At 35.6% G+C, this 23,963-nt stretch overlaps 1 protein-coding gene across 9 annotated transcripts in view; it reads left to right on the top strand.

The window, feature by feature from the left end:
• Positions 1 to 23,963, top strand: part of NFIB (nuclear factor I/B) — a 334,278-nt gene that overhangs the window by 236,853 nt on the left and 73,462 nt on the right. For 8 of the 9 annotated variants that reach the window (XM_011990845.1, XM_011990840.1, XM_011990847.1 and 5 more), the window contains exon 3: positions 1,345 to 1,398. In XM_011990845.1, the coding sequence (XP_011846235.1) occupies positions 1,345 to 1,398 (54 nt within the window). Of the gene's footprint in view, positions 1 to 322; positions 467 to 1,344; positions 1,399 to 23,963 lie in introns of those variants that run through there. The other variant, XM_011990848.1, reaches the window with a different exon arrangement.

The following is a 23,963-nucleotide window of genomic DNA, read 5'->3' as shown; positions in this document are numbered from 1 at the left end:
AAACTAACAGGATGTTCTTACGAAGCAGCAGTTTCAGTATGTTAATCGCTTACCTGGAAGGACAGAATAACTCTGATGAAAAAAACCAGCATATGATTTTCCTGCTTAACCAAATCACTTTCTTGGCTCAAGTATAATGGCAAGGTTTGGGGGAAGAGACTTGTCAGTATATGGCAGTATATGACAGAACTGTCATTTGTGCCCCACCTATCAAATTTTGTTGAAATTCATTATCAAGTTCAAAATTGCCTTTTCTAGGCAAGCAAAGAGGCTGCTGGAGCTGAGCCATCCATTCCTCTGGCGTTTACTGCAAGCCTAGTGCATTCACAGCCATGAACAGCACACTGAGGAAGACACAAAAGAAGTAGACAGACTCTCTGCCTCTGCTTAGGAATATGCAATTTAGTTGGGGAGACAAAACTTAAATGCTAGAACCAATAAAAGAAGATTACAAAGCAACTTGCAAGTAAGTGTATAATAATATGGGCAAATGACACAGATAAATGCAGAGGGGACAAGGAGGGAAGAGGAGTGAGCAAAACACAACAGTGTCAGATCAGTCCAGAAAGGCATGTTGCCTAACAGTTGTATATCTTCCACGTTTCTTTCTGTAGCATCGATGAGAAATAATATGGGGTAGGAAATTCAGATATACGACATTGATCTCTTCCTCCTTATCTGCAAAGTCTGTCCATCTGTCATGGTTGGAAATTAAATTGATCCAACCATTTGCTCTCCACAAAGCCATGTTGGTTTCTACCTAGTAATTTATGCTTTTCTTGGTGTTTGCAAATCGATTGCTATTATGGGATGTAGACAAATCTGGGCCTGGATCCAGTAGGTTGGGGGATTATTGGAGTGGGTATGTGTACTTGTGTGTGAAATCCTGGAAAAGCGGACTCTCATTTCTGTGTATTTTACTCATTGAATAAAAACATACTTTCAGGCTTTTAAATGCATGTTTCATTACACTCAGATTGCATTTTTAAGAGAATATATCTGCTTTATTTCATATTGCTACTGGCAGGCCTCAGTATTTGCCTAACCTTCAAACCATCTTCAGTGGCTTTGTAGCCAGATCTTTTGTTTCAAAAAACCTTTGCTCTAGCCCAAGAAAACTGTAGACCAATACTTGTCTTTTCCTTTTGACATAGAAATATGTATATGCATTTATCTAGTTGGATGAGTAAAATGTTTCTATCAAAAGGCTTGGGAAAGTATATTTTATTTAAAGCACTCACCTTCATTTTTATACCTTAAACATTTTTTTTCAAGTCCCTTGAGGATTGTGAAATTCTTTCAAAACAAATTAAAAAGAAAACATTTTCTGTGATTTCTTTACAGATTCTGGACAATCAGGAAGTCCAAGCCACAATGATCCTGCCAAGAATCCTCCAGGTAAATATGTGTTCCAGGACGTTTGCAATCTGACATTGTTGGAGAACAAAGGTACCACTGTATAGATAAACACCCCATAATTGGTCAGCTGCCTATTTTGTTCTGGCAGGCAGGTATGATCGGGACAAGATGTGATTGTGCTTAGGCCCTTTGCAGTGGCAAATACTTTTATATTGGCGTCATCAGTATTTACCTGATCACCAATGTTTTAATTTTTGTTGGTGTTTCTTTGAAAATAAATATGCATATATTTTAGTTGTATATCTTTTAGGTGCTAAAATAATTGCTGTTTGAAAAGCCAATGAATCTTTTAATCTTTCTTTTAAAACTCATAAGAAAATGTAAACATTTTCATACTGTAATTATAGTTTATCAACTCTCATTACTTTAAAAGGGGGTTGGGGGTGGGAGTGGTTGGTTATGTTTTCACTGAAGGATTTTTGCAAGACATTTTATTCCATAAGGTTTTTATTGGATCTCCAGAATCAGGAAATAATGAAAGCAGGAATTTTTTTTCTGTAGCGTAAGGTATCCCAAATACCCTCTTTGTTTTCAGAAGTTGTTCCAGATCTGAAAATGGGCTTTTATAACTTGGCTGTCTTCATATAGCTCTGAACATACAGCATTTTGCTTTTGATTTAGGAGCCGTGTTTTTTCTCATGAGATAAAACTAGCACAAGGAGTTTTTCATTATTAAAAGAATGTGAATTATATTGGTGACTTTAGTAAAAGAGTGTTCTAAGAATAAACTAACAAAAACAAAACCAAACACAAAAAGCCCGAACCAGCTACACATGCTCCCCATCTCCCCAAACAATCTCATCTATCTTTTCATTGAAAATAAACCAAAAAGTTCATACGAAGTAATAGGAAAAGTTTCCTCAGGTAGACTTAGTTTTTAGGTCCTCCATCGTTTGATCTTCCTGGAAGTTGTGCTTAGCTAATATGAGGCTGAAATACCAGAAGAACCCCAAAATTGCAAGAAAATATATCAGACCAATTTTTCTTAACATGATTTTAGAAAGATACAGCAAGTAGATATACAAGTAAAAATGCAAAATCAAAACAGACTATTTTTCTGAGTCCTGTCTATATTGTTTATTTTAGAAAAATTATCTTTTTCCAAATACTTATTAATTCTGTATTGTACAAAATCATATTGTTGACAAAAGTAGGATACACTTCAAAGATAAAAATTCCTAATTAAACACGTTTAAAAATGTATGCTAAGTTGATTTGTCATTTTCTTCATAAATCATTTAAATGTTACTATACATTGAGAGCAAAACATTAAAAATGAACAATTTAAAATGTAATTCCCAGTTAAATTTATTTTATTTTGTTGGGTGTGAATGGAGGATTGATATTATTTTAGTTATCTTTCCAAAAAGAATGTTTAGAATATAATACATTTTGTCAAAAATTTTCTGAAGTTCAGAGTATTTCATTAACTTACAGGGTCTTTTAACTTTACAAATATTTTTTCCTGTTTAATTAACTGATATTTTCCTTGTGTTGCATGGTTGACAAAATGAATTTTATCCGAACATTTTTTAAAAGTCTCCTTACTCATCTTACAAAGAATGAGGTGGGAGTAGAGGGGAACCTTTGGTGGAAAAAGAGTTGATAGCTATTATAAGTTGGACTAAACAACGGATATGTTTTCTGCATTTGAATGAAAGCTTGATTTGAAATTAATGTAGTAGTTATTGTTTGAAGTACATTTCTGAACATGTACAGAAGGAATTATACTCACCTAAAACCGTTCTCTACTTGAGCTGAATAAATAATCCTTGAATAGTTATGTAACATCATTCGATTTTTCAATATTTGTCAAGAAGCTTGGTTAAAATTTCATTTTTGCTTCATTCAATGTAGTATCTCTTTATTTCTCTGTTTGCATATAACATGGCAAACAGAAACAATCAAGGTAGAACATCTCTAATTTTTTTTCCCTTTTAAATTTTCCTTAGAACTCAAACCTTTTTGAGACTGTCCTGAAACTGGGATGCTACAGATAAATACATTTTATGATTAGTTGAAAATTGTGTATATGTAAATCATACATCAATTCTAGTTTTTTAGAGCCAGAATGTAATAAAATACACATTATATCCAACTTAAATGGAATAGAATTAGATTTTTATTTGATTATCCAGAATGTAAAATATTCATTTTAGTATGCTTTGTGTATTGTAATACTATGAACTCAACCATAAGGCTTATTAAGGAATTCTGTTTTGGACTCAACGATAGAGATTATTAAAGAATTTTTTATGAGCTTATGAGTTTGTTTTGTAATACTTTGAAATAAATTAAACCTAGAATATAAAATGTTTTCTAATTTTTAATGTGAACAACTAGAACTTAAGTTTTTTGTTTTGTAGTCAATTGGTATAAATTATACTTTCTATTAAAAGCTTGTTTTTATAAATATAAGCATATTTGGTGTTTTAGGACATAATTTATCTTTAGGAAGCTCTTTTTATCTCTGTATTCTGGCCTTGGCCAATATATGAAATCTCCAAAATTGAGATTCAGTATCTTGAGAAGGCACGATCCATTTGTGAGAAAATTCAGTCTACCACCACAAGCAATGAAACAATCAAATCACTTTGCTGCTTGAATTGTTATACCAAATACAAGCTAAGCTTTTGAAAAAGATCACCTTGAATGCCAACACTTTCTTTTCACTGGTAGTTTTCCACTGGGAGATGTGCAACCCATGGAAATTGCTACCATCTATTCTTGTGTTTATTCCCCAACGACTTGGGAAGAGATGGCAAAAATTCAAGCCCTTTTGGAGGTATAGGCTCTTTGAAATCTGTTCCCCACTGTTGACTTGAAGGTGGAATCCCATCCAATCATCCTGTAAGTGCAGATACATATGCCCACCCACAAACTTAACACCTTCTCTGGCTTGGTTTTTCTCCAGCATCAGACTTGAATGTCTGACTTTGAGACTACTTCCTTGCTGACTTAGAACTTATGAAGGGTGACCCTAAAGCTCTTCAAACTATAGTATGGACATCTACAGATAGGCCTTTAGTTCTTACCTTGAGTTTCTGTATTGGAATTAGTATTTAAGCACAAGCAACAAAGGCAACACATTTTTGGAAGAAGGAATATTTGATAATATTTTGTAAAATATTTAAATTTCTTTTGTCATTTGTTATTTTATAGAGCTTTTAAGTAGCCTTTATGGTATTTCTTTAAACTATTTGTGACTTAATATTTTGTTTGCATTCTTTGTTATATGGCAGGGATGGGCGCCATAATCTTTTCAGAGTGAAGGTTCTCTATAACTCAGACAGATAGCACCTAGGGACATGGCATTGCAATTTTGGCTGAGACGCGCTAAGCACTTCATTTTTCTAGGGGTATACATTTGCCTTGTTTATGATAGAGTCAGAAGTTATATATTTATATTCACTTTTTTTTTTTTTCCTTTTAACAAGTTAATCCCTCCTGAGCAATAGAACTAAAAATGTCCTCTCTCGGCTATAGCAAACAACTCTTGTGGACCAAATGAGGGTAAACCATTAATTTTGGGATTTAGACGTGAATCTCTTTTTACCTTTAATAATTAAAAACTCCACTGCTACTTTTTGGAAATGTGTGATTGATTGGGTTGTAATCTTTGGAAATTAGCTTTGACTTGCTTTATTATTTTGTGTGTCTACATTCTTTGGACTATGATCTTTAAGATTTCCCAATCTCAATCACTTGCCTAATGCTAGAATGGGTAAAATCCAAGGAAAACATAGCAATCTAGAATTCAGATTTTTGCTTCTAAGTCAGTTCCAAACTAATGTCTTCTTTTGGAGTTCAGGAAGGCTGTAGTTTTGTGGGGAATTCTAGGCTGGTAATATGACGAAGACATGTTAAATCCTAGGGCAGTTTTTGCAAATTTTATGATATAAACTTTTGGGGCCCTTCTAGTAACATTAAGCAGAACTTTCTTACCTGGAATAACGTGGACTTAACATGCTACTTTCCTGTTTGTAGGTTTTATAGGGGCTTGTGCTATTTTGTGTGTTGACTTATGCATGTAGTGTGGCAACACCTCTAGGAACCTGTAGGATTATATATTGGGTGTACCTCATGTAAGCCACCTTATATCCTCTCTGGAACAAGGATGACACTAAATAAATAATTGAGTAAATCAAAGAAGGATTATCTATTCATGATAGATATGTGCTTATCTTGCACTTAAGAAATTCTTTAAGTCCTAAAAATTTTGAGATAGCTCTCTTTTCAATGTTATTTTATAGATACTGAAATCAAAATCAACAGAAGGTTGTCATAAAACTAATAGAAATGAACCAGGTAATTATTAGGAAAACTAGTTCAAAATCTGCAGTATTCATTGTCATCTGTTCATCTGTTGAGATCACTGGAGCCGATACTTGCTTGATTTTTCAAATCTTAGAATTCAGGACAAACTTAGTACGTTTTAATCTATACATGAAGGGAGACAAATTTGCATAGGCCCTTGAGGACCTCATACCACATTTTATCTTCAAATGTGGTATTTAAGGTCAAAGTCAAAGAAAAGAGAAATTTACTCTGGCTTTTTCAAATCATATTTCATTCACTTTTTTTTTTTTTTTTTGAAATGGAGTGTCACTCTGTTGCCCAGGCTGGAGTGTAGTGGTGCGATCTCGGCTCACTGCAACCTCTGCTTCCCGGGTTCAAGCAATTCTGCCTCAGCCTCCTGAGTAGCTGGGATTACAGGCGCCTGCCACCATGCCTGGCTAATTTTTCTATTTTTAGTAGAGATGGGGTTTTACCATGTTGGGCAGGCTGGTCTCGAACTCCTAACCTTGTGATTCACCTGCCTCAGCCTCCCGAAGTGCTGGGATTACAGGCGTGAGCCGCCATACCTGGCCTCATTCACTTCTTAATAAATTCATGTCTGTTTCTTCTCATGTCCTCGTTTATTGTGTCCATTAGGATCAAGATATTTTTAATGAGGAAAAATGCACTATTTCATGCTACTTAAGAAGTTATTTTAAACTTTGGCACTAGACAGTATGCATTCCACTATAAATAGGCTCTCTATTCATAAAAATATTTGGAGAAAGATGCTGAAAGAACTAGTTAACGACAGGTAAGACCTGACGTCGTAGGTAAAGCCTTTAAGTAATTTGAGAATGAGGTCTGTATGGGTCAGTGCTAAAATCAAAGGACTTTTTTTTTTTTTTTAAAAACATGATTCTGTTTTAGAAACTTTTTTCTTCTTTATTTTCTAACTTGTTTGGAGACATCACATTCAATAAAGTTCTTAAATGTTCAAATTTAGAATAGGGTTCAGAAAAGGAAGAGAGGATGAGGGAAGTGTTTCTTTCACAAATCACTCTTAAAAAGCCAGAAGAACGCATAGCCCTCAGCTATGTGATTTTACAGGGTACATTATGGGAACTTGTATACAACCCACTCTTGAAAGGTTGATCTACATAGCAGTTGGCACCATGCCCAGCCACCACAGTGCTTCTAGCCTGATTATTTGTAATACTTAATGTGAAAGAGAAAAAAAGGGGGCCAATTTAGGAATATCTTGTAAGGTCCTGAGAGAAGGAGATTTTTCCATGTCTCCCCAGTCACCTACTCTATGAGATAACAAATAACATTCATTGCCTAATGATTGCTGAGTTAACAATTAAATACTACATTTGAGTCAGCTCAACATTAGAAGCAGAGACAGCCGTTTGCCCTGTGTAAAATACACACCATTTTACACCAAGAACCATGAACAATTCAGAAAGAGCTGTTTATAGGTAGATTTTTCAGCCAACAGATATTTATTGAGCATCTATTGTATGCATCACATTCGGCTAGATACTGGAGAAGATAAAAATGTGAGTTACACATGAACCTTGCTTTTCCCAAATGTTTTTGTTCATAAAATATACAAAATAATATATACATAATTATAATATATGAAATATATATTGCATATGTATTTATATTTAAGATAAAGACTAAATATTAGTATTACAACGCAGGTGTTGTAGGAGTTCAAAGTTGTGAAACACTGTTTCCTGCCCTTGTAGGTGGCATGGTGGAGTGAAAAGAGCATGAACTTTGGAATTAAAATTTTCCCTTGAATGATTGTAAGGGTCATCAGGAGAGTGAGCAAGTCAGCCAACTGCTCTGTGCAGTCAATTGTGTTCATGCCAGTTGTGAGGATCAGATAGGGAAGCACACCTGACAGATAGCAGGTGCTTGATAAAAGTGAGGGGTTTCTTCATTCTACTTTCTCTTCCAGCGAGTTTGATCAAGAAGGCTTCCTGCAGAAAGTATCATTTGATGTGGAACCAGATAGAAATGTGTTGAATTGTAATCCCAGCACTTTGGGAGCCTGAGGCAGGCAGATCACAAGGTCAGGAGTTTGAGACCAGCCTGGCCAACATAGTGAAACCCCGTCTCTACTAAAAATACAAAAATTAGCCGAGTATGGTGGCACTTGCCTGTTGTCCCAGCTTCTTGGGAGGCTGAGGCAGGAGAATCGCTTGAACCCAGGAGGCAGAGGTTGCAGTGGGCCGAGACCATACCATTGCACTCCAGCTTGGGTGACAGAGTGACACTCTGTCTCAAAAACAAACAAACAAAAAAAAGTGTTGAATTTTTATACTGCTCTTCTCTAAAGGCTTAAGATGACATACCCAAGTTACAGAAGATGCATAAGAATAGAATGTTAGAGATTTTATAAAGAAGGCAAAAGAAACAGATGCTTTCAAGTCTCATGATGAAATAGAATTGTAATTTTTAGAAAGCAAATGTTGTTGTAAGCCTATTGGCATAAAAGGAAAGGTGGAGTGACTTTTGTTACATAAATCTCAGTATTGACATGAGAACGGGTACAAATGTATCTTTAGAGATTACTTTTTTCCTACCAAGAATTTATTTTGTAGAAGCTTGTATTAACATTGTATAAATTTTTTTCCTCTTTTCCTTTCCATGGTGTTTCTACTTTATGAAGCCATCAACTTTCCGTGTCTATTGAAAGTTCTGTATCTGTCCTTTACTTTTCCTAGCCCTCTTACTCTGCCTCTTATTTCACTGATTCCTATCTGCCAACTTATTTCTTATTTTAAGACCTATATATCTTTTGCTCCTCATTCAGACAAGCCCCTTCAACCAAGTGTCTCATCGCTCTCTTCTTCGTAACATGACATGAAGGATGTCAAAATCTCATCTTGATTTCCCCTGAAATTCCATCTTGATTTCTCCTGAGCTTTTCTCCCCACTGAAATGATTCTCATTCAATCCTTGACCAGTGGTTTCTTTCCGTTCTGTTCTTGCTTCCATGTTCCTGAGTATTTATTTGATTTAGTTGGCCAGGCTCTGTTTAAAACTTTGCCCATGCTTCTGAAAACAGGACCTTTCCTGGTAATCCAGGAACCTTCCTATTCTAAAAAATTGCGTGTGGTGATTTCTTCTGTCTTCTTAATCAGATATTTGTCTTTAATTCTCTGTGTTTTCAGTACCTTGCAATTTTTAATATATATTTACTTTTTCTCCTAGATGTATGCCTTTGAAATAGCTTTCTCTCCTAATGGTTTAGACCTAAGTGTCCAACTACTTTTTGGACATGTTTCCCTAGATGTCTCATGGTTAACTCAAATATAACATTTCCAAAATTAAATTTATTTTCTTTAACCAGACTTGGGTTTTTTGTTTTCTTTGTTTTTGCTTTTTCCCTTTTTAAGATATCCTGGAGTCACCAGAATCCTATCCAGACACCCTTGGTTAGAGTTGCTCCTGATTTCTTTCCCAGGAACCCTTTTTCTTCCTTATCCTCCAAATATTCATTCATATTCTGCTTAGAAAGGTCTCTTGAATTTACTTTCACCTCTCAGTTACCATTACCCTTATTTGACCTCTGAATACTATTTCTTGCCTGAAATTGAAGACAAACCTTTAAAAAATGTGACTGCCTACTGGGCAAGAGATATGTGCACACAGGTTTATATTTAAAGGAGCAGTCATAGTGGAGTCAGAGATGTCTACCCCTTCCCAGGGAATATGATAAGATGCGTGGAACAGTTTGGATATAAAAGACAAACAAGAGGCTGTAGGGTGGATATAGTCCTAGCAGAGGAAAGAGCATTTCACATGGAAGAAGGGGAAAGGAAGGGAACTTAGTGTCTGATGTTGAGCACCATTTAAAGCCATGATATAGAATATAGGTTCTTAAGTAGTGAGTCATCAGGGGTTTTTCAGCAAGTCAGATTTGTATTTCATGAATTGTATTAATATACAGGTCAGAGAAAGAAAGAATGGGAGAAGAGTTAATTTCAACACAGTGCTCTCCTTTCACATTGCTGTCAGAGAAAGGACTCGTTCATGGGATACAGTTAGTTCAAATTTTCCTTAACTTTACAACAATATTTTAAGGTCTTGTGTGTTATCTGAAATGGTGTCATAAGGTAACACAGAATCCAAGTAAAATTTTAATATATTGATGTAGGCACTTAATTAATACTTCGCCTAGTTCCAGAAAACTTCCGAGAGGGCTTGCACATAAATAGGTTGTAATTTGCTAAATTTTAAAGGCTATTGCTATAACCTGTATTTTTCTTAGTTGAATGTCTAGGTTCACCTTAAGGGAGGGTCAGAATCCTCATGTGAAAAGAGATCTCAGTCATAAATTCCTCTAGGTGAGATTGTGACTGTATCTGCTGCTCTCGGCAGTATTTTAGTGATTGCTTTTACCCAAGTATCTCATGTAACTCCCCTCTTCCCCCCGCCCCGATGGAGTCTCGCCCTGTTGCCCAGGCTGGAGTGCAGTGGCATGGTCACGGCTCATTGCAGCCTGCATCCTGGGTTCAGACAGTCTTCTCACCTCAAACCTCTCAAGTAGCTGGGACAACAGGCATGTGTCACCATGCCCAGCTGATTTTTAAATTTTCTGTAGAAACAGAGCCTTGCTATGTTGCCTGGGTTGGTCTCCAGCTCCTGGGCTGAAGTGATCCTCCCACCTCAGCCTCCCAAAGTGTTGGAATTATAGGCATGAGCCAACCATGCCTGGCCTCATGTTCCTTTTACAGTGACCTCCTGCATCTAAAGTTTCCTCTCAATTTAAATTCTTTCCCTCTCCATATTTACAAGATCTGCTTTTGCCACATACAGCTACAATTTAATAATGCAAAGCATTTTCTGCCTCACAGATGGAAAGCCGGGATTGTTTTATATCACAAATATAGTGGACTTGCTCTAGGCTTGTTAAAATCACTGAACTTTGCAGAAGTTAAGTTTGCTGGGCTAAACTGTCCAGGCTCTAAGGCAACTCCCACTTGCATATTTAAGCATAATGTTTAAAAAGAGCATACAATTCTTTAGTAATATATTGCAAACAGAATAAAATATTAAGTAGATATGTATCTAACTACCTGAGTTTTAATCTTTTTCTACCTTATAGGATTAAAGGATGTGATTTAAAGATCTTAGACAAATCTCCTACTGAAATCTCAATTTTTCTTTCCTTCTGTGTGACTTTGAAAGCGTATCTCGGTTACAAATAATTTAAACAAGTACTTTTGTATGTTAATTTGACTGTTATTTGTTTGTTTGTTTGAGACAGAGTCTTGCTCTGTCGCCCAGGCCGGAGTGCAGTGGCGTGATCTCAGTTCACTGCAACTTTTGCCTCCCAGGTTCAAGCAGTTCTTCTGCCTCAGCCTCCTGAGTAGCTGGGACTACAGGCATGGGCCATGTCCGGCTAATTTTTGTAGTTTTAGGAGAGATGGGGTTTCGCCATGTTGGCCAGGCTGGTCTTGAGCTACTGACCTTATGTCATCTGCCTGCCCCGGCCTCCTCAAGTGCTGGGATTACAGGCGTGAACCACCACACCTAGCTGACTCTTAGCTTTTGCTTGATAATGTCATTGATCAAAGAAGAATTTAAGAAAGAATGGTCAGGTTTTGGTTTTCAAAGTTGTTACAAATCTTTTTGGGGTCTTTTGACTTACATTCTGCTCTCTAGGGACCTTACCCTCTTTCATTTTATTTTATATAATAAAACTAGGGCCAAATTCTTGTTTTTGCTGTGATATTTTCATTCCTGATTCCACTAGACATATCTTCCCCTTGCCCAGTGCTCTATACCTTGCACGTATCTATGTTCCTGCAGTATTCAGCAGGAAGAAGACAGGAAAACCACTTGACTTTCAGATTTGATCTTATCATTAAAGTCATCACTTCCACTTGTTAATATCATGAAACGAACAGTGACATGATGAATGGTAAGATGCTGGCTCCATTGTGTACTTTGCAGCAATGTTTTCAATGCAACGGATTTTTCATTTTAAAATTTGGTCCTTTGGACTGCTGTCATTTTCTGAATTGAAGTACTTTCTAAGCAGAGCAGTGTTTTCTAAATAAGTAAGGAAGAACTAGAAGATGAGCATTTCTGTTGGGACGTGATAAAGTATTCTGCCATTTTATGCTTACCATGTCCAAATTGATACCCAAAAATAGCCCACATGAATAATGTTACCTTATATAATGTTGACAGGTGAAGAAGGGAGTACCTGTGAGCTTTTGGGAGAAAGAATGTAGAAGGAACAGAGGAATGAATACAGAGGCTCAGGCCGCTGATGAGAGGGGCAAAATGTTTTATAAAGAAGATAATTGATGCTGAATCTTAGTAACTCTTTAAAAACATTTACACTCTGCCTCTTTAGCTCGCATACATCATTTTAATCATTTCCTAATCTCTGTAGCTGATATCTTGCCTCATTTCTTAATCCCTCTGATATATCCATTGCAGGTCTGTGGTTATGTGCAAATCTGATTATTTCATTCACCTCCTTATATGCTTCCAAGGTCTCCACTCTAGGCTAAGCCTAGCTTGTTAGCATGACATACAATATAACCCTTCATGATTTGTCCATTGCACACATGGACCATGCCTTTAGCGTTAGCCATGTGCTTCTTCTTTGTGTCTTTGCTCATTTTGTTTCTCTGCCTGGAATGCTCGTACTCCCTTGTCACCTCCTCAGTGAGACTTCTTCAGAGCCTCTGTGCAGTGCTGTTTTACAGTAGTAGCATTTAGTGCAGTGTTTTATCTCTATTTTCATATCTACTCCCCTTAATGAATTCTGAGCCCCTTTGGGTGAGTATTGCATTCTTCTTTTTTGTATACCTATCATCCAAGGCAATGCCTAGCTGTAGACAGTGTCCAAGATTTATGAAGCAGAGGCTTAGACCAGTAATAGACTAAATAAATAACCTGTTCTTGCAGTGTGTGGGATCATTCCCATACTCAGAACCTGACCTAGGCCTAGAAAAAGCAGGTACTTCTGCGGAGATACTTACAGTGATCCTTTTATGCCCTGTAGGTAGACCACATCCTAGACATGATTATTTGTAAGATTTTTCTGAGCTCCTCATCTTATGTAGCATACTGATGATGAATTTTATAGAGAGGTATCTGACTGAGAATTGTAGCACTCCAATATAATTGCTGATTCAGAATAGTAGTCTCAGGTGGATAGAGTTTCTCTTCTCCCAGTTTGATAAGCTATAGAGAAGTCCTGGTTGCTGCTTTTGTGCTTTTGTTTACTAGGGAATATACTATAATGTAGTTAGAGTTCACTTGACCATGAATGAGGAACCTGGTAAGATAACTTTCTAGAAGCTGCAAAAAAAATACCTGATTGTTGTAATTCATACCTTCAAAAATATTCCTGATTACACTGAATGTTTCTGATTCGCTTGTGATTCTTCTTGTGCTGTAGAAATAGCACTTTCTGAAAATTTGGAAACCACTCTTTATAGGTCACTTGCTAACTTTATTGAGGTATAATAGCATACAATAAATTGCATATATATAGTGTACAGTTAGATGACTTTTGACATATGTGTTTGTTTGTTTGTTTTGTTTTGTTGAGACAGCATCTCACTGTTGCCCAGTCTGGAGTGCAGTGGTGTGATCTTGGCTCACTGCAACCCCTGCTTCTCGGGTTTAAGCAATTCTTGTGCCTCAGCCTCCTGAGCAGCTGGCACTACAGGCGCATACTACCATGCTATGTATTTTTAGTAGACACAGGGTTTCACCATGTTGCCCAGGCTGGTCTCAAACTCCTGGACTCAAGTGATCCACCTGCCTCGGCCTTGTAGAGTGCTGGGATTACAGGCATGAGTCACCCCAGGCAGCCAGTTTTGACATATGCATATACTCATGAAATCAGCACCACACTCAAGGATGATGATGTTTCCACTAATCTCAAAGGTTTCCTCTGACTGCTTTGAAATTCATTCTTTCCTTTACGCTGATCTTCAGATGACTTCTTGATCTGTTTTCTGTCACTTCCAATTAGTTTACATTACCGAGTATGTTAAAAAGGGGGGAAAACCACACACACACAACAATATGCCCTTGGTGAGAAAATATGGAGGAACAAGGGAAATGGGATATGATCAAGATCTTCAAGGACATATCTTTGAAAATAAAAAACTAGAAAAAAATTCCAGAGAAAACAATTTGATTACTCAGAAGACTTATATGAAAAGTGAACCTACAAAAGAATAGCTTCAATAAATATGGTATTATGTGAGATAAGGAAGAATATCAAGAAAAACTAAATTGCTTTCATAGCGTTAAAATTGCATCGGCGGAGTAAGAAACAGCACTGATCCTGTGGAAAGAAGCATTGATACAGAGGACAACCCCAAGATACGCTCCAGAAGCAGAGGAAACACAGAGGTTAAGATGATGAGAGAAGCGTTGATGATGGGAGAATAGAAAACTCGAGGTTTATTTAGGTGTTCATTGTGGAGAAATCGGAGAATGTAGGATCAAAGACAAATGGAGAAAAATTTGATGAGCTAAAAGTTATCTGTGCAGATCAAAATGACTAATGCTATTCCAGCCACATAATGAGAGGCTTGTATCTAAATATATCATGTTGAAATTTGTACATTTCATGGATGAAGAAAAATTTGAAATTTTGAAATTTTCTTCATCCTGGATGAAAAACAAGTTACTTCTTCTATATTTCCTTTTATCGACATTAAATACCAGGAGACAGTGGAGAATACTTGAAATTGTGATGAAAAAAACATTTTTTTTTTCATTCAAAGAGCTTCACCTTCAGTCGAAGGCAATGGAAATATATTCTTTATTACTCATGGTATGGAAAAATAGAGTTCCTCATTTTATTTGTAAAAATTTTACTTGAAAACCCAAGACTGGCAATGTGATGATTCAATAAAAAATTAAGAACAGGAAAGTATAACCATAGATATATAAATAAAAATACAGATATATAGACTAATCATGAGAATAGTAACAATTAAGATGAGAATTATGACCAAGTAATTATTATAAATAAGATGACAGACATAAATGTCAATGTAAAAGGTTGTTCTTGAATATATGTAAACAAGAATATGGTAACAATCTGGGTCCAAAATTTTAGACTACATTTTTAAATTTTAGTGAAATACACATAACGTAAAATTTGTCATCTTAACCATTTTTAAGTGTATAATACAGTAGTGTGAAATATATTCACGTTGTTGTGCAACCAATCTCCAGAAACTTTTCATCTTGCAAAACTGAAACTCAATACCTGTTAAATAACAGCTCTCCATTCCCTACTGTCCCCGGCCTCTGGCAACCACCATGTGACTTTGTTTCTATGAGTTTGACTACCCTAGATATCTCACGTAAGTGGAATTATACAGTACTTGTCTTTTTGTGACTAGTTTATTTCCAGATGACATTTTTAAGGGCTGCAAAGAGGATGAGGCTGGAGAGATTGGGAAAATAGGAATGGCAGACTAGTGTTCCCCTTTTGGAACAATTTATTGTTCTAAATTTTGCTGAAGAGTCTGTATTGTTTGCTTTGTCTCTGTTTGTGCTTAGATTTATTATTAGGTAAGCCAGCCTCTTGGTGTCAAGTACATTTTCAGCATCTTGATATGATCATATGACTTTTTTCTCTATCGTAATGATAGCTTTTCTCATAGTGAGCTGCACTGATTCATGGAATAAACCCCAATGATAATAGTGTATTGTTCTTTTGATAATATTGCTATATTCAATTTGGTATTTTATTTAGGCATCTGGAAGTCACATTTACTTGTGTGCTTGATCTTTCATTGGTTGGTTCATTGTTTTGTTTCAATGAAGGAGGCTACAAATTTAGGTATTCAAGTTTTACTGGCCTCATAGAGGCTGATAAGAAAGCATTCTTCATGAGGAAGTTTGTCATTATTTCCGAAGGCCTGGGAGAGTGTAAATAACATTGGAACCCAAAGGCTAGATAAAGGATACATAAAATCCAGTTGTGCACCCACCTGGACCTGGTGCTGTTTTCAAAGGTAGTTCTTTACTCATATTTCTAGTATGTTCTAGGATTGTCACATTTTTAAGTACACGTAGGAATCACTGCAGATCTTATTAAGCTGTGGATTCTGATTCTGAGGGTCTGGGGTACAGCCTATTCTTCACTTCTAATAAGCTCCCCAGTTATGCCAGTGCTAATGGCTCTGGAACCACATTCTGAATGTGGTGTCATAGTGATTCCCAAACTTTACTGCACATTTAAATCACTTGGGGAAACTTTTAAAAGGGTTCTCAGGTCCAGGTCTCACCCCGTATCAATTAAATCAGAATAGCTGGGGTTGGAAGCCCAACATAAACTGCTTTCAAGGATCCCAGATGGTTCCAATGTTCAGCAAATTTGGCAACCACTTCACTAGGGTAATCAGTCCACTCAGGTTTTCCATTTCTCTGCTCAATTTTGGTTACTTTTATGTTACTAATAATTGCCCGCTTAAGTTTTCAAAGTGTGGTCAATAAGTTGTATGTGTTATTCTCTCATAATTCTTTTAATGTATTTGATTTCTATGGTTATGTCTTCTTTTTGTATTTGTATAGTCATGCACCCCATCATGATAGGTCAGTTGAAGACAGATTACATATGACAGTGGTCCCATAAGATTATGATATTTTTGTGGTACCTTTGCTGCATTCATATATGTTTAGATACACACATACTTACCATTGTCGTACAATTGCCTATGGTGTCAGTACAGTAGTATGCTGTATAGGTTTGTAGCCTAGGAGCTATAGGCAATTCCATACATACAGCCTAGGTGTGTAGTAGGTTATACCATCTAGGTTTGTGTAAGTACACTTTGTGATGTTCATACAACCATGAAATTGCCTATTGACACATTTCTCCGAGTGTGTCCCTGTCATTAAGCCATTCATGACTGTACTTGTATATTTTTACTTTCTCTTCTTCCCTTAATCAGGCATGCCAATGGTTTTTCTGTCTTGCTGGTCGTTTTAGAGAATCATTTGTTTTATTTATTATTTTAAATATTTCTTTATTCTGTTAATTTCAGCTTTTATGTTTAATTTCATCTTTTTAATTTTTTGGGGGGTGTTGTGATGCTGTTCTTTCTTTTATGGTAAGTAGTGGGTTCCTTCTTTTTCTTCTCATTGCTTTTTAGATAGTTTATAATTTCCCTTTTGATTTTTCTCTTTGGTTCATGGTTTATTTTCTTAATTTCTAGGTAGTTGAGATAATTTAGTCATTTTTTATTATTTACTTTTATTTGCCAAAGATGAGACAGTATGGCCTTAAAAGTCTGTACTTTTAGGGATTTGTTAAAGTTGCCTCTTTGGTCAAGAACATGATCGATTTTTTAGAAGTTCCATGAACATATCAGTAAAATATAATTTGTATTTAAATGATATGAAGTTAGTCTTTGTCTAATAGTCATGTTCAATTCTTAAAAAGATACATTAATAGTAAAAATTATCACTGTGACTTTATTTTTTATAAAGTTTCTTGTATTTTAATAGAATGTATTTCTTCATAATAATTTTTGGTGCATATGGGGTTTATGATTTATCTTCTTTATTGTGCCTTTTATCCATTTATAATTATCTTTCTTGTAATTCAGCTTAAGTTTTCTCTTAACCGTTGCTAATTGACACTGCTTCCTTTTTGTTTGAATTTGCCTGATTTCTCTTTGCCTACCCATTTATTTACAACTTTTTGTTGTTGTTATTATTTTGTGTTAGGTGTGTTTCTTGAAAACAGTTGAATTTTGTTTTTTTTTCAGTTGACCTAAACTCCCTTCATGGGAAAATTCAGTCCATATACATTTATTGCAATGATTTATGTATTTTATTTTACCCCTTCTATTTTACTTCATATCTGTTATATATTTTTACTTCCTCTTTTATTATTTTTGCTGCCTTGATTGCTTTATTTATTGTGTTTTCTTTTCTCTTTGCTGATTTGGCTGTTCTACTTTTTCCTTTCCTGCTCTTGAAATGTCTGCTTTACTATTATTTGAAAACAACATGCAATTTTCGTATCTACTCATCGGTACTATGATTATTACTTATATTTTAGGGAAGAGAAATGTGATGTGTAGAAGAGTTAGACAGCTTGCCTTAGGTTTACATAGTAAATGGCAATAGTCTTGCCCTAGGGCTGCCTTTTTAACTAGAATGCTTTAATGCCGTTGGAGAGAGGCATACCTTCCACATCCATTAAAAAGATAAGAGGGCATACGTTTAATTTTATTATGCCATAAAAATGAACATAGCCCACTTAGTAAACTATAAAATATCGGTGCTAATAAATTTAGAAATCTGAAAAATTGATTTTTTTTGGAAAATATATAATAAAATTATCTCAACATTAGAAAGCAAAAGTTTAGAATAGTATTCACGATTCAGAGTTATCTAAGAGTCTTCTCTGCAACAGATTCAAGGAAGATGATATTACTAGTAAAATTTTCCAAACATTCAAGAACTTTTTATGAAATAATATTTTGTTTTGTTCCAGAGCATAAAACATGTTGGACCATCATCAGAACCATTATATGAAGCATGTATATATTCCTGGTATAAAAACTTGACCAATAAAATACAAAAGTTGCCATAGAAGTTTTCCAACTACCTGTAGAAATATTAGAAGAAACTGAGCAAACCAGTTCAACAGTAAATTAAAAGAACTATCTTCCATGCATAAGTAAAGATACTTAAATCTAAGAGTCCAGTAATATATAACACCAATAAATGTTGTTAGAAAAAAAACGGATAATCTCTACTAATGCCAAAAAAGAATTTGAAAATATTCAATAGCCATTCTCATCAGAAAACTTTTTAAAAATCTGAGAAAACTAGGAATAAGTGAGTACTTTTTCAGATAATGAGAAAACAATCAGTGATAAATTCATAGCCAACATTATGAATTGTGAAACTGTAGATGCAATCTCATTGATATTAGGAAAAAAATTCCTGCTAGCACAATTTCTATTTTACATATTTTTAATGTTTGTGTATTTATGAATGTTCTGATTTTTTTCAAATGTTCTGTTTTTTAATGTTCTGTTGAAAGAAATATGCACATATATCTGAAATGAGTCCATTTTATTAAAATAAACAAAAGTTGTAACATTAATGTAATGGCCTTTTTTCCCTATCAACTTGCCACAGTTAAAAATAAATCCCTACTAATATGTAATTCTGGCAGCAGGATTGTGAGATGGACATGCTCACAGCTTGCCCTAAGGAGTATAAGTCGGCAAAACAACTTTGTAGAAAGCTGCTTGACAGTTTTTACCACGAGTTTTAAAAGAGTTTATGTTCTTTGACCCCGTAATTCTAATTCTGGGAACTCCAGCCTAAGGAAATCATGAGAATTGCTGACAAAGATTTGTGTATTAGGATGTTAATTACAGTGCTATTTGTTTATTGTGTTTTAAAAATTGGGAAATAACCTAAAATGCCAAACAATGGAATGGTTAATATAAAGTATGATACAGCCATGCAATGTATAGTCATAAAAATCATGCTTTTGAAAAACTTTATCTAAAAGGATAGATACAACATTAATAGGAAAAAAGCTGGATACAAGTGTATTTAAATTTGATATTGATTTTATAAGCACACGCATATTTTATTTATATATATATGCAGGAAAAAGTTTAAAGGACTGGAAGGAAATATGGAAAAAATATAGCACTATCAGGGTGTGTTACAGTTGGAAAATTTCTGACTCCCTCCCAGATCACATAAATCATCATCATGGGTTTACATTTCATATTGAGAGATATACTTAATTCTAAATTAATATTAGAATGTCAACCTGGACTATAGGCTGAGATTTAATCTCTGTGAAGAAAATCACTATCTTTGCAATGATTAATATTTCTATTTTATAATCACCGTTTCAAACTTTAACCATGGATACTTCAAGTCAGTTTAGAAACTGAAGATAGAGCTATGTGTCATAAACACCACCACCAGAAAATTACTAATGGGTTAATTGTGGTATCTGAAGTTATATGAAAACTGGCAAAGAGCTAGTATAAAGTAATCTCTTCTTGTCCCTTTACAAAAAGAATTAAGCCTTCTTTTAAACTCTGTTGCAGAAAGTGAACAATTGCAATCATAGGGCTGGAAAAAGCCTATAGATGTCTTATATCCACCTGTTTGTTCTCCAAATGAACAATGCAAGAAAACTAATAATGCAAGAAAATTAACATAGGAAAACAGCTGTGTAAGAAGGGAGAATTTGAGGGTTGCAATGGCTTTTGAGGTGCTTTTTTCTTTTTTTCTGTTTTTTTTTTTTGGGGGGGGAGCGGATTTCCTTCACAAAGCAAGAATTTTTATATCCAGTGGGAGTCTTTATAGCCACTGAGAAACTATCTCTGTAAGATAAAAGTTTCCTCATCTGTAAAATGGCAACACCACTAATATGACATATTTTATAAGATAATTGTGAATGTGAAGTTAATGCCTACTTGTGAAGGTCAACACAGTAGTTGGGAATATATTGGTTATGTTACCTTTGCAAAATATCACTTGCCTTTTTAGGCCTGTTCCCATTGAATGACAAATCTGTTTATTGAGCCAAAAAACAGCTCCTGGAACTATGCAGAATAAGTCAAATCCACCATCTACATTAATAGTCCTTCAAATACTTGAAGACAGCTTTCATGAATTTAATAACTGCTTTCTGTGGCTTCTTTTTTTTTAATTTCAAGAATAGAACACAGTAGACTGTAAAAATGAGCATTATCAGTCTTCCTTTGGATTTTCTATGTAAATGTTGTTTAACATTCAAATGGTGCTGATTATAATTTGAGATATTAACAGTTAGATATGCCATTGTGTCCCTCTGTTATTGTTTGTAAAGGAGGTTAAACAGTATATTAACTTCTGAGTAGTGATTTACTGTTGCTTTTGTCAGAGAAAAATAAAAAAGAAGTAAAATAATATAATTTGATATTGCCTTTGAGACTTTTCAGTTTGTAGAAGTCTTTATTTCCTACTCAATTTTATTTTTTTAAAAAGCACACATGTAGTGTAAATACAGCATCACACAAACGCAGAGTTGTTCTTTTCTTCCTGGATTAAGCTGTTGTGTAATATTGCTCTGTAACCATTAAGCAGCTGCTCTGCCTCAGAGATGCTCATATTTCCTTTGGTAGACGAAGGGAATTTACTATACAAATGTCTCCAAATTGCTTTAAGATCTTTAGCTGTTGTATCAGCTATTTCGATTTACGGTGGTCTGTGAAACGTGAAAAACATGTTCCTGAAAGGCCCCAGTACCCTGGAGGTTACAGATGGGGTTATGCTAGCAGCAGATAACCTGATATTTTACTGAGTCTCACCCCTTATCCTACTGCAGGACCCCTGACTCATTGCAAAATCCTCCCAGTTATTTTGCCATAGCCCTCAAGTATTGTCTTCTGTATGCTAATGAGTAAGCACTAGTAGGTATCCAAGTACTATTTTAAGTATCTGAGTACTATTTCATCCATGATTTCTTTTTCACTCTACCATGTCTTGGGAAATGTCTGTCCATTGCAAAGGCTGTGCTGCCTGCAGAGATGTATGAAGGTGGCAGCCATCTGGTTCAGGTGCTCCTCCCAGACTATCCCTCTTACCTGATTCTCACCTGTCTCTGTTCCCACAGGTACATGGTTAATAGGCATCACCACTCATCCTCAAGAAACCTTCCTCCACTAAAGTCTCACTGGGCTCCATGCAGGACTAGAGCCCAATGGGACGTGTGTGGTGTTTTGCATTTTATCCAGTAGGTTCCAAAGAAGTTCTGATATATTTCCAATGCTTTTCATAGTTTCCGTAAACTACCTCTTTCCATTGTTTCTGTAGATTCCAATTTCTTAGAACCTGGGGAGTTGGGGGTGAGGAGTGGAGAAACACCCTGCTACATTCTGAATTGTCTTCTTTTTTTCTGTGAATAGCTACAATAGTCATTGTATTGTCTATGTTTGACTGCCTGACTGTCTTCCCACTGTTAGAATTGGCCTTGAGCTTGCTTATCCCTTCTTCATGATTTGGCTTTCAGCAGGCTCACACCCCAGTCCATCTTAATGGTCATGACTTAGGAGTAAATGGATCTCTGACTCCTCATTGGAGTAATAAGGAAATGAACTTCAGATTACACATACATATTGCAATGTTATTATGTATTACATCTGATATAGTTTATGTAAACACATTGAAATGTTCATCATTTATTCATCGATTTATTGAACAAGTATTTTGTGGCTCTTACTATTTAAACACTTCCAGTTCCTTGGTTTTTACTTTGTATAAATGCCTAACATTACACATTAGTACACAACAAAGTAAGAGATATAATCTGACCCTAATCATTACTCTTTCTCATGTGACCCGAAAGCCTAAATACACTCTTCAGCAAATAAGTTCTAGGGAATAACAAAAGTTAGTATAATTATCCATGAATCTTAAACCATCTGTATCTACACTGTAATAAAATGACTAAGATGTTAATGTGTGACACTGTTTTTAAAGTTGAATTTTAGAATTTTGTTCTGTGTTTATTTAGTACTTACTCTATATATAGGCAATGAGTTAGTCATTAAGGAAGATAAAGAGATGAACAAAACCCAGTCACTTCCCTAACTAAAGGAGCTGATAATCCAGCAATGACTGCAAGACTTGAAAACAGATCTCTCAGAAAATCTGAAAGTACAAAGTATAAAATTAGTCCAAAGCAGGAGCTATGCAAGTACAGAGGAAAGAGATTTCTGGCTGGGCCACTGGGTGGGAGAAGGAGGTGGAGGAGCAGTTTACAGAGTGGGTGGTGGTTGGGTTGGATTTTTGAAGGATGAGACTAGAGTGTGTAGAAAGAGGACCGTCTCATCGCAGGGAACTGCAGGAGGAAGATATGAAGGTAGGCATTTACAGAGTACAACTGGGTGATGAAAAATAATCTTCTGTGACTAGTTAAGTATATGAGCTGTGGTCATGATAAGGGAAGTGGTTTTTTTTTGTTTTGTTTTTTGTTTTGTTTTGAGATGGAGTCTTGCTATATTGCTTAGGCTGGAGTGCAGTGGCTCCTCTCGGTTCACTGCAACCTTTGCCTTCTGAGTTCAAGCGATTCTCCTGCCTCAGCTTCCTGAGTAGCTGAGACTACAGGTGCCCGCCACCACGCCTGGCTAATTTTTGTATTTTTAGTCGAGATGGGTTTTCACCATATTGGCCAGGCTGGTCTCAAACTCCTGACCTTGTGATCCACGCACCACAGCCTCCCAAAATAAAGAAGGTTTTTGTACTTAATATATTTACTTTATTAAGTTTACCCTACATAAAATAAAATATAATGAACTATAAGCAATAGCAAAAGCAACAGAAATCTTTCTATATGATGGTAAGTTACAGTGGTCCAGAAGAGTCAAAAACATCTCTTTCCCCAACCGGCAAGGCAGTCAATGTCCTTTTTTTGTATTCGTGACTTTTAGCACCTTGTCCAGTGACTGTTACATAGAAGTTTCTCAATAATTACTGAAATGAATTTAACCTGGTAAAAATTAATTGCTCAAGAAATAAGAGTTTCTTAAAATAGAAGTGCATTAAATTGGGACATTTTGTTATAACACTCTTAAAAATGTATGTGTATTTTTTAGAGTAATGACTTAATGTGGCACCTGTTTTATCCCCTACTGAGATCTTACAATTTCCTCTCACTCCTTCTTTCATTCTGTTTCTAAAGGTGGGTGGGTGGATGTCAAACATCAATGGCTCCTCAGTTCACAGCAGTGAAACATATATGCTAATTGAATGATTTTCTGTCTTTTCATGCTATGTATGGTTGAAAAGCAGTGTGGTGCCTTTTGTTCTGGTAAATTTTCTGAATAAAGATTTACGGATCATTTTGGACTGTCTGGAGGCCAGTGTGCATAATTCGGTGTATGACTGATCACAGGTTCCACTGGCCCATCTTAATTTATTGGTAATGTTTTAACCAGTGTTTACTATGGGGTTTATATTTTTATCTCCCTTAGTAACAGCTCTGTAAGATAGGTGATTTTTATTGTCTCTAATTTGTAAGTGAGGAATCTGAGGCAAAAAGAGGACTAATAACCTACCCGAGACTTCATAACTGGTAATCCGTGGCTAGAATTCAAATCTCAGCTCTTTGATTTCAGTGCTCCACGTTGCTACACTACCCAAGCCTCACATCTTTGAACTGAATCTAATTCCTTGGTCAGCCCTAAAGCTTTATATAAAATCCAGTCAAA

The sequence above is a fragment of the Mandrillus leucophaeus genome, unplaced genomic scaffold, assembly GCF_000951045.1.
Source record: "Mandrillus leucophaeus isolate KB7577 unplaced genomic scaffold, Mleu.le_1.0 Scaffold384, whole genome shotgun sequence".
Classification (NCBI taxonomy): Eukaryota; Metazoa; Chordata; class Mammalia; order Primates; family Cercopithecidae; genus Mandrillus; species Mandrillus leucophaeus.
The sequence above is the reverse complement of the archived record's forward strand: the minus strand, read 5'-3'. Positions and strand labels throughout refer to the sequence as shown.